Raw genomic sequence first — 13101 nt, 5'->3', positions numbered from 1 at the left:
ACTAACCCCTTTGCAACCCTGGCAGGAGCATGGGGAGCTTTTGCGCAACACACCTACACACTACAGCCAACACATTAACATGTCGCAACACACAGTTTGGAAAGTGCTGATGGTTTGGCTGGAGCCTGACAGTGACAGACAAGCTCAGTCTCTGTCCAAGTTCTCTCAGATGCTGCTGAAGCTCCTGTGTGGTAAGAGACAGATTATCACTGGAAGAAGGGAACGTGAACCGGAAATGCCACTGAGGATGGTCCAGGAAGTACAGCAATCTAGCCTACAACCTGGCGGCCACATCCACACTCAACCTAATTTTATGCTGCCCCCAAGACCTTCTGAAACTGCCCTGTTCTTGCATCCTATCACAGTTCCTTCCTTCCTGTAAATTTTCTCCTTACTCCTTGGCTTATTTTCTTTTTAAAATCTTCTTTTTTTACCTCTTCCTATGTAATTTTAGAATGATTGGCAGTATTTTATTTGATAAAAATAAATCAGCGTGTTGCATTTTCTTTCTTTCTTTTTACCTCTTTCTGGGTTGCATGACGAGAAAAAGAAATTTCTCCCCAGCTGTCTGAGAACAAATTGGTAGGCTTCCGACATATATATGTGTGGGTGTGTACAGCTCAGCGAAGCCATAAGGGAATTACCTTCACTTGTTTTCTAGCACTGGAGCAATTTTGCTCTGTTGTATCAAAAAATACAAATATGAAAAAATCCTCTGTATACTCAAGTGTGACCCCATCAAACCCAGTGGGGTTTACTGCCGGGTAGACCTTTGCAGGATTGGGAATTTAATCTGAGAAAGACACAGTGAACACTGAAGCAAGACAATCTTTATTCTGGATTAGTTAATCCAGAACACCTTGGTCTGCTGCCACAGCAACAGTTCCCTGCAGAAAAACGACAGCACAGGCTTATATGAATGAGCACATGTGAAACTGACACAGATGGATCCGTCCATCTCTTGGCTCCATCTTCATCGCATGCAGAGACAATATGCTTGTGCCTTTGATTGCACAGGAGCTTTGAGACAGGATGGCACAGGTTTTCTGCAGTGCCCATGTGACGCCATTGGCTTCAATGTGGCAGCCCGTAGTTTCCCCCTCATATAAGCCAGATTTATCCTTTCTACAGAAAATTAAGAACGCCTGCTGGCAACACTGAGCCCCACCTGGAAGCACACTATGGGCAGGATGGACTGCAACCAAAGTGCTTCATTTCACTCTACATGCGTGTTTCATACATGTGCCTTGCCCATGTGCTCATTTGTATGGGAATATGTGCAGCACAAACTCGTGAATATTCTAGCAGAGCTGCAAAAGTAGGTTACCTGTAACGCACAGCATCCCTATGATAAATGGCAATTGAGAGCCGCCCCCCCGCCCCCAGAGCATAGTGGAGCCTGTGCCAGAATAACAATGAAGTGACTGCTTTGCTCAGCTCCAACCAAGCAGGGTGGTGGCGGGGGGCGGGGGGGGGGGTTGGAAACCACTGCACTGAACGAGATTCTGACAGTAATTAGCGCATTGGCTCTGCTAATTGGAGGAGCTGCACGGCACTGTTGGAAGCGGAATTGCAAGGATGTCAGACAAGAGGGGAGTTGCGTGGTTGACAGAGGGAGGGCAGAGAGATGCACACCCTGAATCAGGAACATCCGCAGACAGGCACTAATGCCATTTCTACCCACAAAAGCAGCAAAGGAAATGCCAGCCACTTCCCTGGGCAAAACCCCCGTGGAAGGAATCAGGTCCCAGCTGCACTACGCATTTCAAGAGGCACCCTGCCACATTCAGCAGTTGTGGGTTTCCCCAGAGACGCCTGGGAAGTGCAGTTCTTAAAGGTGCTGAGAGGTGTTCGGAGACAGCTTCTCCCTTCACAGAGCTACGTTTTCAGAGTGGTTTGTCAATCAATCCTTCTTTGCAGAGAACGATGGGAACTGAACTCGAACTGTGTGCTCCAATAGTGGCTGGCCACTGTCAGAGGCAAAACACCAGGCTAGCCAGTTCTTTGATTTGAACAGTTCTTGTTGCATTAATAGACCAAGCTAAACTGACAGTAGATTAAGTCTGCTTCTGCCATTTTCCTGTCTCAATTGTCTGAAAAGGTCCTTTACAACTCCAGAAACAAGACTATTTGGTATGTGAATCACCATCACACTGACATGGAAACCCACGGACTTGCAATTTCATATGCCCCATGGCCCCTGCAGAACACAGTTGCACAGCAGTGTTACTGAAGAGGCAAGGTGCTTCTTAAAAGTTGGCTGCCTCTTCTGCATATGGTGAAAACTTTAAAGAGCAAAATAAACTCTTAGCATTTTCCTCTGTTTCCACCAGGGCCTTGGGGGCTACCTAAAAGAGGACCAGGTTTTAAGGGGGGGGCCACACCACAGCTGGAAAGATTCAGTTCCTCCACTGAAGGAAGAAGGAAAGAAAAACTCCCCATCTTTGCAAACTGAAAGTATGAATCCGCGTTCTTGGTGGAGGCCACTCGGATTCTCACTTCTGCCCAATTCCTCACTGCTTCCAAATTTCACCAAGGCTTAATGTGTTCACCAGGATCCAGGCCTCACTGCTGCCCCAGCAAAGCAGAGGGCCATTAGTTATTCATTCTGATGCTGAAATAATATGCTGGCTGGCGACACAGAGGCAAGAGAAGCGGAAGCAAACCTAAGCTGTTTTGAAGCCAATTATCACGGTGGCCGCAGGCCCCCCATTTCCAGTGACTGGGAAAGCAACATTGACCTGGGAAGATCATCTGTGTCCACATCGTTCAAATCACTCACTCGAGCGAGTAAAATGCTCAGCAACTGGCAGGCAGGCGGGGGGGACAGGAGGCTTCTCCTGCAAGAGACGAGAGCTACTTCTGCCCCACGGGAGGCTGCGAAAGATGAGGGGTCAGGCCATGTGATCAGTAAGAGGCAGTGTTCCTCAGCGGAGAGATGTTTCAGTCAAGGAAGTTCCAGGCTCATGTCCCCAAGATCCACAGGTGATCTTCCTCCAGCTTCTACTTCCACAATAAGCATGTCGGGATCTGTGCTCACTCTTGAGGAGGGGCGAAGGTCTGAGCAAAGGAAGGGTGGGCATTTCTGGTTCCCAAGGCAAGGCATCTTTGGGGGAGGTCAACATGTGGATTCAGGACCATGGCTAGTGCTCCTGCAACTGAGGCCTTACATTCACGTTGTCTCAGCAAGGTCCTGCAGCCATAGGCTGAGCTTTATATCAAAGCTAGGAAGTCGCTTACTGAAGGACCCGCCCTACTGCCTCCTGATCAGCCACAGGACCAGCATTGACATCTGCAGCCATGGGCTCCTTCGGGATAATGGGGTTCCCAGCTGCGAGGGTCTTTCCAAAGGGCTCTCTTGGTCCCCCAAGGAGTCTGTGTGTCTCTTTGGGGGGTTGGGGGAATGGAGACAGGCTCTGATGTCCGTAGACCGACACGGGGGGAGGGCCAGGTAATGAATCCATCTCCTCTTTGGAGTGGCAGTGACTAGAGGACTCTAACTCCAAGGAGTCCTGGATCAAGGCCATGGCGAAATCTCCAGTACCATACCAATGTATACTGCTCCCCAGAGGTGGATTCAGAAATAGAATCCCCTGAATTTTGCAAGAGTGGACTAAGGGACTGGCCTAGTTCTCACTGAGGTGATCAACTTGTGCCTGAGTTACACCATTTCAGACTGCAGGCAGAAGGATAATATGATGGAAGCCACACTGAGAGCCAGTGTGGTGTAGTGGTTAAGAGCGGTAGTCTCGTAATCTGGGGAACCGGGTTCGCGTCTCCGCTCCTCCACCTGCAGCTGCTGGGTGACCTTGGGCCAGTCACACTTCTCTGAAGTTTCTCAGCCCCACTCACCTCACAGAGTGCTTGTTGTGGGGGAGGAAGGGAAAGGAGAATGTTAGCCGCTTTGAGACTCCTTTGGGTAGTGATAAAGAGGGATATCAAATCCAAACTCTTCTCTTCTTCTTCTTCTCTTTGGGGAGGGTTGGGTGGGAATCCCTGCACACAGAAAGCTAGCATGTCAAAGAGAAGTCTAGGCAGGATCTCCTCTCCCTGGCATACTCTTTTTAATAAAGAGGAGCATTCAGCTATTCACTGACCTTCAGGCTGAAATGGTACAGACCAGGGACAGGTTTGACCCTCTCAGTGAACACCAGACCTACATCAACAGGCCTCCTGCACCCTCTGGCCTGAAGCCGTGACTTCCTTGAGGCCCACAATATAGTCTTTACCTTCCAGTTGAACAGAGAACTCACCCAAAGAAATATCTTTCTAGCTGATTCTGTGGTTTCAGCCGAACAGTGTCAAGAGTCAAAGCCGTCCTCAGGTAGGGAGGCAACACGAAGATGCATTCGCCGGGATGAACAGCTGGGATTGTGGCCTGGCTGACAAGGAACTGCTCCAGGAGGAACCTGGGAAGAGGAGGAAAACCAGCCTTTTAGAAACAGCTGCAAGAAGGAAATAATTACACTGGCTTTCAAATGGGAAACTGTGAGGCAGGAACATAGGAAGCTGGCTTGTACTGACTCAGATCCTGGAGGAGAGAGCTATCGGCAGCTACCAGCCATGATGACTCGGCTCCCAAATACCACTTGCTGGAAACCACGAGAGGGGAGAGGGCCGCTCTTGGGCTCAGGTTCTGCTCCCTGGTTTCCCACAGGCACCTGGTTGGCCACTGTCAGAACAGGATGCTGGGCTAGAGGGGCCATGGGCCTGATCCTGCAGGCTCTTCTTAGGCCCTTGTGTCCCTCGAGCACAGCACTCTATGCTGGTAGCAGGTCTCCAGGGTTTCAGGCTTTCCCAGAGACCCCTTCCCAGCTGCGGCTGGAGATGCGGGGATCAAACCTGGGTGTCTGTATGCTCATCAGGTGCTCTGCCACTGAGCTCCAAGGCACAGGGTCACGGATACAGGACGCCTCTCCTCACCAGCACAGAGGCGTAGGAAGGGGGTGGCAGTGGGGCAGGCCGCCCTGGGTGTCAACCCTGAGGGGTGTGACAAAATTATCAACAATTAACGCCCTCCCCTCCAAGAGGTAGGCAGGGTTTGCAACCTGGCGCGGGGCTTCCCAGGTCCCTGACGCCACCCTCCTTGCCTTGGGGTCGTCGCCCTGCCCCCAACCCAACTGGCCAATTGGCTGCAGGCTGGGGGCCAGGTGAAGGAAAGGAAAGGGCCGGTGCTGCTCAGCCCAGTCTCATTTTGTTCCCCTCCAGACCGACTTTCCAGTCCGCTGCAGCGGCCTGCTGAGGCCAAGGACACTGCCTGTCCCGCACGCCCCCTTTGGGCCCTGATCTCGCTCCGAGAAGCCCCTGCTGCCTCCGAAAGTGGAGCACGCGGGACAATGGCACCAGCCCCATTTTGCCCACACGTGGCACTGGGAGGAGCAGCACAGCGCCGCCCTGGGCGCTTGGCAGGCTGGCCTCCCCTTTGCCCCCCATCTCCCCTCCGTGTAGGTAGCATTTATTGTTCCAAAAATGAAACCTTCATCCGGTTGTAAAAATTAAGATTATACCAGCAAGAATGAGTCTTTCTGTAAAAAAAAAAAAAAAGTGATTTAAATTGAGTCTTACTGACTAGTGATTTAAATTGTGGTCTAAATTGTGATTTAAATCAAATCCACCCTGCTCACCCGGCGTTGGAAACGTAGCACAAAGGGCTGTGTTGTGCTTTGGCATACCCTGTGATAGTCAATAAACCTGACAAAAAGGAGATTTGTTGGTGGTTTGTCTCGTCCAGCCTCCTAGTGTTCAGCCTATTCTGGAGCAGGTTACACCACCCTGGCCTAAAGGGGTCAGGTTTGTAATCTGAGAGTGCTCTTGGATCTGGCATTGTCACTGGAGGACCAAGTGGCCTCCATGATTAACAGCATTAAAAAACAAAAAAAAACCCAGTTTATGCAAAGAAATCAACTGCAATTCTTATCTGGACAGAGAGAGCCCCCAACCCTTGCCTCTGCCAGAAACCCCACAAGAGTCCATTGATTTAATTTCCTCCCCCTTCAATTATGTGTTTTCAAGAGACGTGGGAATACATTTTTTATGAGTAGCAAAGATGTGCCTCTCTAATACAACAGTCTACACTTAATAAAAAGTGTTTCCCCCCCCCAACTTCCTTATCCCTCCTTCTTGGCTTGGGTTCTGCCGGCTTCTTAAAGAGACAGCCAATGGCAACACACAGAGTGCAGTTAGGATGAGTGAAAGTTAGGTTTCAGGGTTTTGCAAAGTGTACACTGGGAAATGTAAGGCTGGGGTGGGTTTTGGAAATGCATGTTTCAGGCAGGTGTGCTCTTCAGATAAGAGCCACAATAGGCTGCAGCATCCCTGCCCTGAGTTTTCTGCTGCACACTACATGCAAGGGGACTTGGTTCCATTTTACAGCCGTTGCCAATGAGGCTTGGCTGGAGCTCACTCTAGGAGACTACGGCTAAACAAAAGTATGGTCCAGTAGTGCTTTGAGTGAAGGGCTAGGACCTGGTTGAGAGACCAGAATTCAAATCCCCATTCAGCCAAGAAATTTACTGGGTGACCTTGGGCAGGCCTCTCACTCTCAGTCTAAGCTGCCTCACAAGGTTGATGTTGTAAGGGTAAAATGCTCAGCCAAGAGTTATCTTAGGTCCACTGTGAGCCAAGCTCGGCTCTCTGGCTTAGCCATCTTGTCAACTGAAAACCAAGTAGCGAAAGGAACTGATTTTGACGATGCAATTTCAAAATTTGCAGAGAACAAAATTAGGGGGGAAATGGTTTTAAGTGCTTATGCTTACCATGTTAAGTAAATAAACCAGAAAACAACACTTGCAACTGTAAGCATCTTATTTTTCCTTCCTTTAATAATTTCAATGTGGGGGGGACACAAGAAAGTTTCTGCACCAGGTACCACTTGCTACGCCATTGCATCTGCCTTGCCCGGCACATCCTTAAAAGAAGAGCAGGATGGTGGCCATGAATGTTTAAGCAACTCAAAAAGATCAAAGGCTGCAAATTCTAGTTCGGGGGGGGGGGTGTCCTTTTGGGTATGGAAACATCAGAAGAGGCTTAATGCAGTCAGGCCATTGGTCCATCAAGCACAGCTTTTCCAACACTGACTGGCAGCAGCTCTCCTGGGTTTCAGACAGGAAACCATTCCCAGCCTTACCTGGAGATGCCAGGAATTCAACCGGCAACCTTCTGCATGCCAAGCAGATGCTCTGCTGCTGAGGAGTTATCATCTGTTTATCTGCCTGCCTGCCTGCCTGCCTGCCTGCCTGCCTGCCTGCCTGCCTGCATGCCACTCTGGGAGTATAAATGCTTTAAACAAATTGCTCGGGTGTCCCTTGCCCTTGTCTAGATTCTAAGCCAGCAGGCAGAGTTTGTTGGCATGTAGTAACAATGATCCATACGAAAACTGTGACCAGAATGCCCTCCCTGATTGGCTTTTGGCAAGCCTCAGGGCTCCATCGGTAAAAGCAGATGCATTGAACTGAGCGTATTTTCCGGCAAGTAAATCCCACTGAAAACAACAGATTTTTTTTCCAAGCAAGTGTAGCAAGGCTTAAAAGCACTAGGCAAAGGAATGATATGATGCAGCTAAAAAGACCAAACAATTTTGCTCGGGTTCGCTTTCCCATTAGCCTAAAGTGCTGACCAGCATTTCTCTGGCTGGAATTCTGGAGTAAGTGAGGAAGATTAACAGCAAACCACTGGATTGATTTCTCCTTTAATCTCTGGCCCCAGCAGGGCTCCTGAACTGAAGAGTTTTGAAGCAACACTCACAAGAGAAGTAGGACAATGACTGCATGCAGAAAACAACTCCACTGACAGGTTGCGATTGCAGATCTGTGCCGGTGCAATAAACTACCAGATACAGGGGGCCTCGCCTGGAAGGAGAACTGTGGCTTTAAGCGAGGGACCCTGCGGCCTTCCCTCTCCAATCCTGTGCAGAGCCAAAACAGAGGAGGCGGGGAAGAAGGTTTGGTGGAGGGGAGAGCATGGGGCCAGCCCCACCATTAAGCACCATTAAATCTCTCTCCCAGGACTCTTCCATTCCCATGGGGAGGTCCAGTCGCAGATCTTCCACGTCATGTCAAGTCTGGCTCTTGGGCACCAAAATAAAGTCTTGGGTGCCCAAGCAAATGGTCAGAGGAATGGATGGATGGATGGAGCAGGTGTCAGAACTGGGAAGACCCAGCTTGATATGAGTGGAGCTCATATGTATCCTGTTCAGCAACCTGGCAGTTGAACAGACTTCAAGGAGCCCTCAAAAGCAGCTTCAGAACACATTGCGGTGGTCTAACACGGATAAGCATGGACAATTGCGCTCAGTTATCCTTGTCTATCCTGGCCCAGATGAGGGATAAAGGAAGAAGGCTCCTGATTTCATCTCTGTCTTGGGGCACGCGACACAAACGGGCCTGTCCGTCTCATGTTCAGCGCTGTCCCCTGTTCCCATGACACGACTCCAGGGATGGGGGGGGGGGGGGGAGGAAGGGAACACCCCACTTTCAAAGTGGTGAAGCAGCTGCCTCTGAACTTTCCACAGTCATGCTTTGTGGATGGAAATTTGGGTGCAACTCAGCTTGCAGAAACGGGGTTGCATGAGGTTAAAACCAGATAGAGCAAGAGGCCTCCAGATTCTCAGGCTACTCCTTTTTTTTTTTTTAAATGATATTTATTAAGAATTTAAAGATTACAAAGAAATAGAGAAAAAAAGAAGTAAAGAAAAGAACAAAAAAACAATAAAAAGACAAACAGCAATCAAACAATACAAATCGATTAAAATCAAAATCAAAAACAAAAAACAAAAAACATATCACATCAAAAACAAGAATAAACCACAAAAATTTAAAATTTAAAAACAGATCCAATATTCCCAAATTCTTAACTGTCATGACCTTATTTCATCGACCTCCTCAAACCTCCCTTTTTTGTATTCTAGTTGTTAATTATAACAGCAAATCCTTTCCATTTTTCATAATATCCTGTCATTAAATTACCTTAATCTATTTTGACCTACACAGTGGTGCCCCGCAAGACGAACGCCTCGCAAGACGGAAAACCCGCTAGACGAAATGATTTTCCGTCGCGGAGGCGCTTCGCAAAACGAATTTCCCTATGGGCTTCCTTCGCAAGACGAAAGCCCATAGGGAAATCTCCGGGACAGCGGGGAAGCGCAGCGCGTCTTCCCCACTGTCCTCGGACCTCCTCTGAAGGCTGGTGGTGGGGCGGAGAGACCTCCTCCCGCTGCCAGCCTTTGGAAGGATGCTCCGAAGCCTGGCAGGGGGGCGGAGAGACCTCCTCCCGCCGCCAGGCTTCGGAAGGATGCTCTGAAGCCTGGCGGGGGGAGAAGGTCTGTCCGCCCCTCCGCCAGGCTTCAGAAGGCTGCTCCGAAGCCTGGCGGGGGGGGGGAGGTCTGTCTGCCCCTCCGCCAGGCTTCGGAAGGCTGCTCCGCTGTCCCGGGGTTTTTTAAAATGCTGGGGGTGGGAAGAAAAGCCCCCCCCCCAGCCTTCAGAAGAGGTCGGGGGACAGACTGTCCCCGGACCTGGTCTGAAGGCGGTTTCCATAGGAACGCATTGATTGATTTTCAATGCATTCCTATGGAAAACCGTGCTTCGCAAGATGAAAAAATCGCAAGACGACAAAACTTGTGGAACGAATTAATTTCGTCTTGCGAGGCACCACTGTATTACATAAAAAACCCTAAAATTTAAAACTTAAATCTTATTTATACCAATTTCTCCTAACCATAGCATATTCTTGCAAAGTTCTTTTTAACATTTATGCTAAAGCCAAATAGTTTCATTCCAACATTTTTCTAATATTAATTAATTTTCCAGAACAATTCTAAATAAATTTAAAAAAAAAACAAACAACTTTCTTCCAATCTTCATCCAACGTCTCTTCCTCCTGGTCCCGGGTTTAGTCAGTCCTTTCTATCCCATCCATCTAGTTCATTAACCTGGTAATCTTATGTCCGAGGCCCTTAAGTCTCTTCCATGTCCCTTCCGCAGATCTTCTTCTCCTGCTCCTTTCACTCATGGAAACTCCAATTTAACAATATTTTTGTCCCTTCTCGACAGATCAGCCCCTTTTCCATAGCCCACACTGAACTCCATGTGATTTTTAAAAACATGTTTCAAACCCCCTCCAGAGTTGAGGACCCCCACAACCCCAAACTCCCCACGGCCCATTGCCAGACTTGAAAAGTCAAAACATCCCTGCATAGGGGGGTCTATCCAGCCTCCCATCTCCAAACCATATACCACTCTATCTCTCCAAATCTGGCTTTTTCCAAGTTCATTTGTCAGATCCAACAACTCATGTTCCTGCTGGGCCACAACTCCCTCCATCTCTGCCACCCGAGGTCCAACAATATCCTCCCTCATCTGATCTATCAGAGCACAAGTTGGTTCCTGAGTGGATTCTATATAGATACCCACTGCCTATCCAAAATTTCTAATCGCAACAGTCAACAAATCCGTCTTCTCATGTAGCTGTTCCGTCTCCTCATGTAGCTGTTCCAGTAAAGCATTTGTCTTACAGAAAGCACACACCAAAGCCTCTGAATACATTGTTATGCAAGGTCAGAAGTCAGTTCCCACGGTCTTAATCTGTTGCAGCTGTAAAGCTCCCCAGCTCAAATTTCGTAACAGTTTCACAAGCTCCCTCTAGGGGAAAAACTTCTCTTTGTATCCCATCTCTTTTTTTCCTTTTTTCAAAGGCAGATTTAACAACAAAGTTTCCTTTTTCAAATATTTTGTCAATATTTGTTCCTTTAACATGCGAAGAACAATGGAATCACTGTGTTTCTCTTCTTTTAACTATCTGTCACAAACGTTTGCCTGTAGTCAATGAACTTCCCAAAAACTTCTGTCCTGACACCCCGCTCCCAGGTTCAAGACAGTGGAAAATTACTTTTCTTTACACTCTCTTCTGCAGGTTTTAACAATCCGGAAAAGATCCCCCCTCTTCTCCTGCTTCCGAAGGGGGTTCAGTACTTTTAAATGATGAAAGTTGATCCTTTACAAACGATTTTTTAAACTCTAGTTTCCCATGTCTTTGCTTTAATCTATCTACAAGAAACGGAAGGCTGACTTCCTGTTTAGACCTTCCCGCTTCAGTGCCAATTTAAGAAAAATTTCTCTCAATCCAATTTTCCCTTCTGCTCACTTGTTGTTTAAAGTCCAATTATCCAAATTTAATCTACTCACGGGTAGTTGTTTCTGTAGCCAAATTGTCCCAGGAAAAAGGCAGCGCTCTCCGGCAACGGCTATGCGGCTTCGCTCCACGGAAGAAGCAGTTGGCTCTCAGCACCGCGCCACTTGCCCCTCTTCACTCCGGAACCTGTAATTGAGTTCCTTTACGGATTGGGGGGGGCGAAAGGTGCCCACCGAGTCCCATGGTCACAGGCTTCATCTGCCTGTGATTTTTTAAAGGGTCCCCGCTTCGCCGTAGCGGAACAGACCCGTTTTCCGTGGAGCTAGTCCCTCCGGTCAGAGGGAATCCGCCATTACCGATGGCGCCACCCCGGAAGTCCTCCCAGATTCCCAGGCTACTCCTATACCTTCTGCCTCTGTGCTGACCTCCCTAGCTTTTAAAATTTAGATGGATATGTCTTAGGAGGCATCCTGTTTGCAACTTCCCCCTCCTGACACCTCTCTCAGATCTCAAGATGAGAGGCCATCCTGGATCCATCCTCTGAGAACAGAGGCAGCAAAGCATGGCTGACTTTCACTTCTCTAGATCAGTTAGCTTGGTTACAACTGGAAACTTTTCTATGCAGGTCTTTTACTTCCTACGATAAACAACTACTGTATTGTTGTTAGCCGCCCTGAGCCCGGCTTCGGCTGGGGAGGGCAGGATATAAATAAAATTTATTATTATTTATTATTATTATTATTGTGTGCCCAAGTTCCATAGCACCCCCATTCATCCCCACTGGAAAGTCCTCTGCAGTGGGAAACAGAGTGGGAAACACTAAACCTGCTCAGTGCTGGCAGCCTCTGCCCTTGCCCCCCCCCCCATGGAGAAAAACTCTGGAGCTCAACTCTGCAGGCCCTTTGCGGGGCCTAAACCCCAGCAAGCACTCCTGCTGCACTGACCTCTAGCAGCAAGCCCACCCCCACATTGTTGCTTAGTCGTCTTAGTCATGTTCGACTCTCCATGACCCCATGAACCAGAGCATGCCTTGGAAACTCTCACTTTCTTCTCAAAGCTTCTCCTTTTTTTATGTCCATGGAGTTTTCTTGGCAAAATACTGGAGTGGTTTGCCAGTTCCTTCTCCAGGTGGATCACATTTAGTCTAAACTCTCGACTATGACCTGTCCGTCTTTTGTGGCCTTGAACGGCATGGCGCACAGCTTCTCTGAGTTATTCAAGCCCCTTTGCCATGACAAGGCAGGATCCATGAAGGGGCACCCCCACCTATCCACCCACAAAAGGACAGGGATGGGCCACAGCTCTGTGACAGAGATCATGCGCTGCAGGCAGAAGGTCCCAGGTTGAAATCCGGGTGCCTCCGGAGAGGGCTGGGGGAGACGGATGCCCCGGAGAGCCACAGCCCGTCAGTGTGGTGCCAGCACAGAGCCAGGTGGACCAAGGGTGCTTGCAGATTGGGAGTCTATGATCAAAGCCCTCCAAAACCCCAGAGGCTTCACCACCAAGGAATCCCCCAGAAAAGCACCACTAGCTGCCACAGGAATTAACACGCAAAAGCCTGGGAGAGGAGAAATGTCCTCAGCTGGTGCCGCAAATAAAGGCAAACCTCCCTGAGGAGAACTATTCCAGAAGAGGGGTATCTCCTGAAAAGAAGAGGGGGTTCTTGTCTTGCTCCCCCAGCCAAAAGGAAAAATCCTGGGAACTGCAGTTTATTCCCTACAGAGATACAATTCCCAGCACTCTTAACAAACCACAGTTCCCAGAATTATTTGAGGGAAGCCATGTGTTTTAAGTGTGCTTTAAACATTTGGCATCTTCCTGTCTTGCTAGCAGCAGGCAACAGCAAAGATTTCTCATTGCCTGAGGCACGGAAGCGCCTCTGCCAGTCAGAGTAGACAGCACTGGGTTAGGCGGAGAAATAGCCAGACCTGGTAGAGAGCTCCTAAGACCTTCCACTCCTCACAGGTCCCTCCTTTG

General features: G+C 48.9%; 1 protein-coding gene across 1 annotated transcript in view; it reads right to left on the bottom strand.

The window, feature by feature from the left end:
• FAM178B (family with sequence similarity 178 member B) overlaps window positions 1–13101 on the bottom strand; it is a 185257-nt gene that overhangs the window by 149162 nt on the left and 22994 nt on the right. The window contains exon 9 of the mRNA XM_077930955.1: window positions 4254–4409. Coding sequence (XP_077787081.1) covers window positions 4254–4409 — 156 coding nt within the window. The remainder of the gene's footprint in view (window positions 1–4253; window positions 4410–13101) is intronic.

The sequence above is a fragment of the Podarcis muralis genome, chromosome 7 (assembly GCF_964188315.1).
Source record: "Podarcis muralis chromosome 7, rPodMur119.hap1.1, whole genome shotgun sequence".
NCBI lineage: Eukaryota > Metazoa > Chordata > Lepidosauria > Squamata > Lacertidae > Podarcis > Podarcis muralis.
This window is presented reverse-complemented; position numbering and strand designations above follow the sequence as displayed.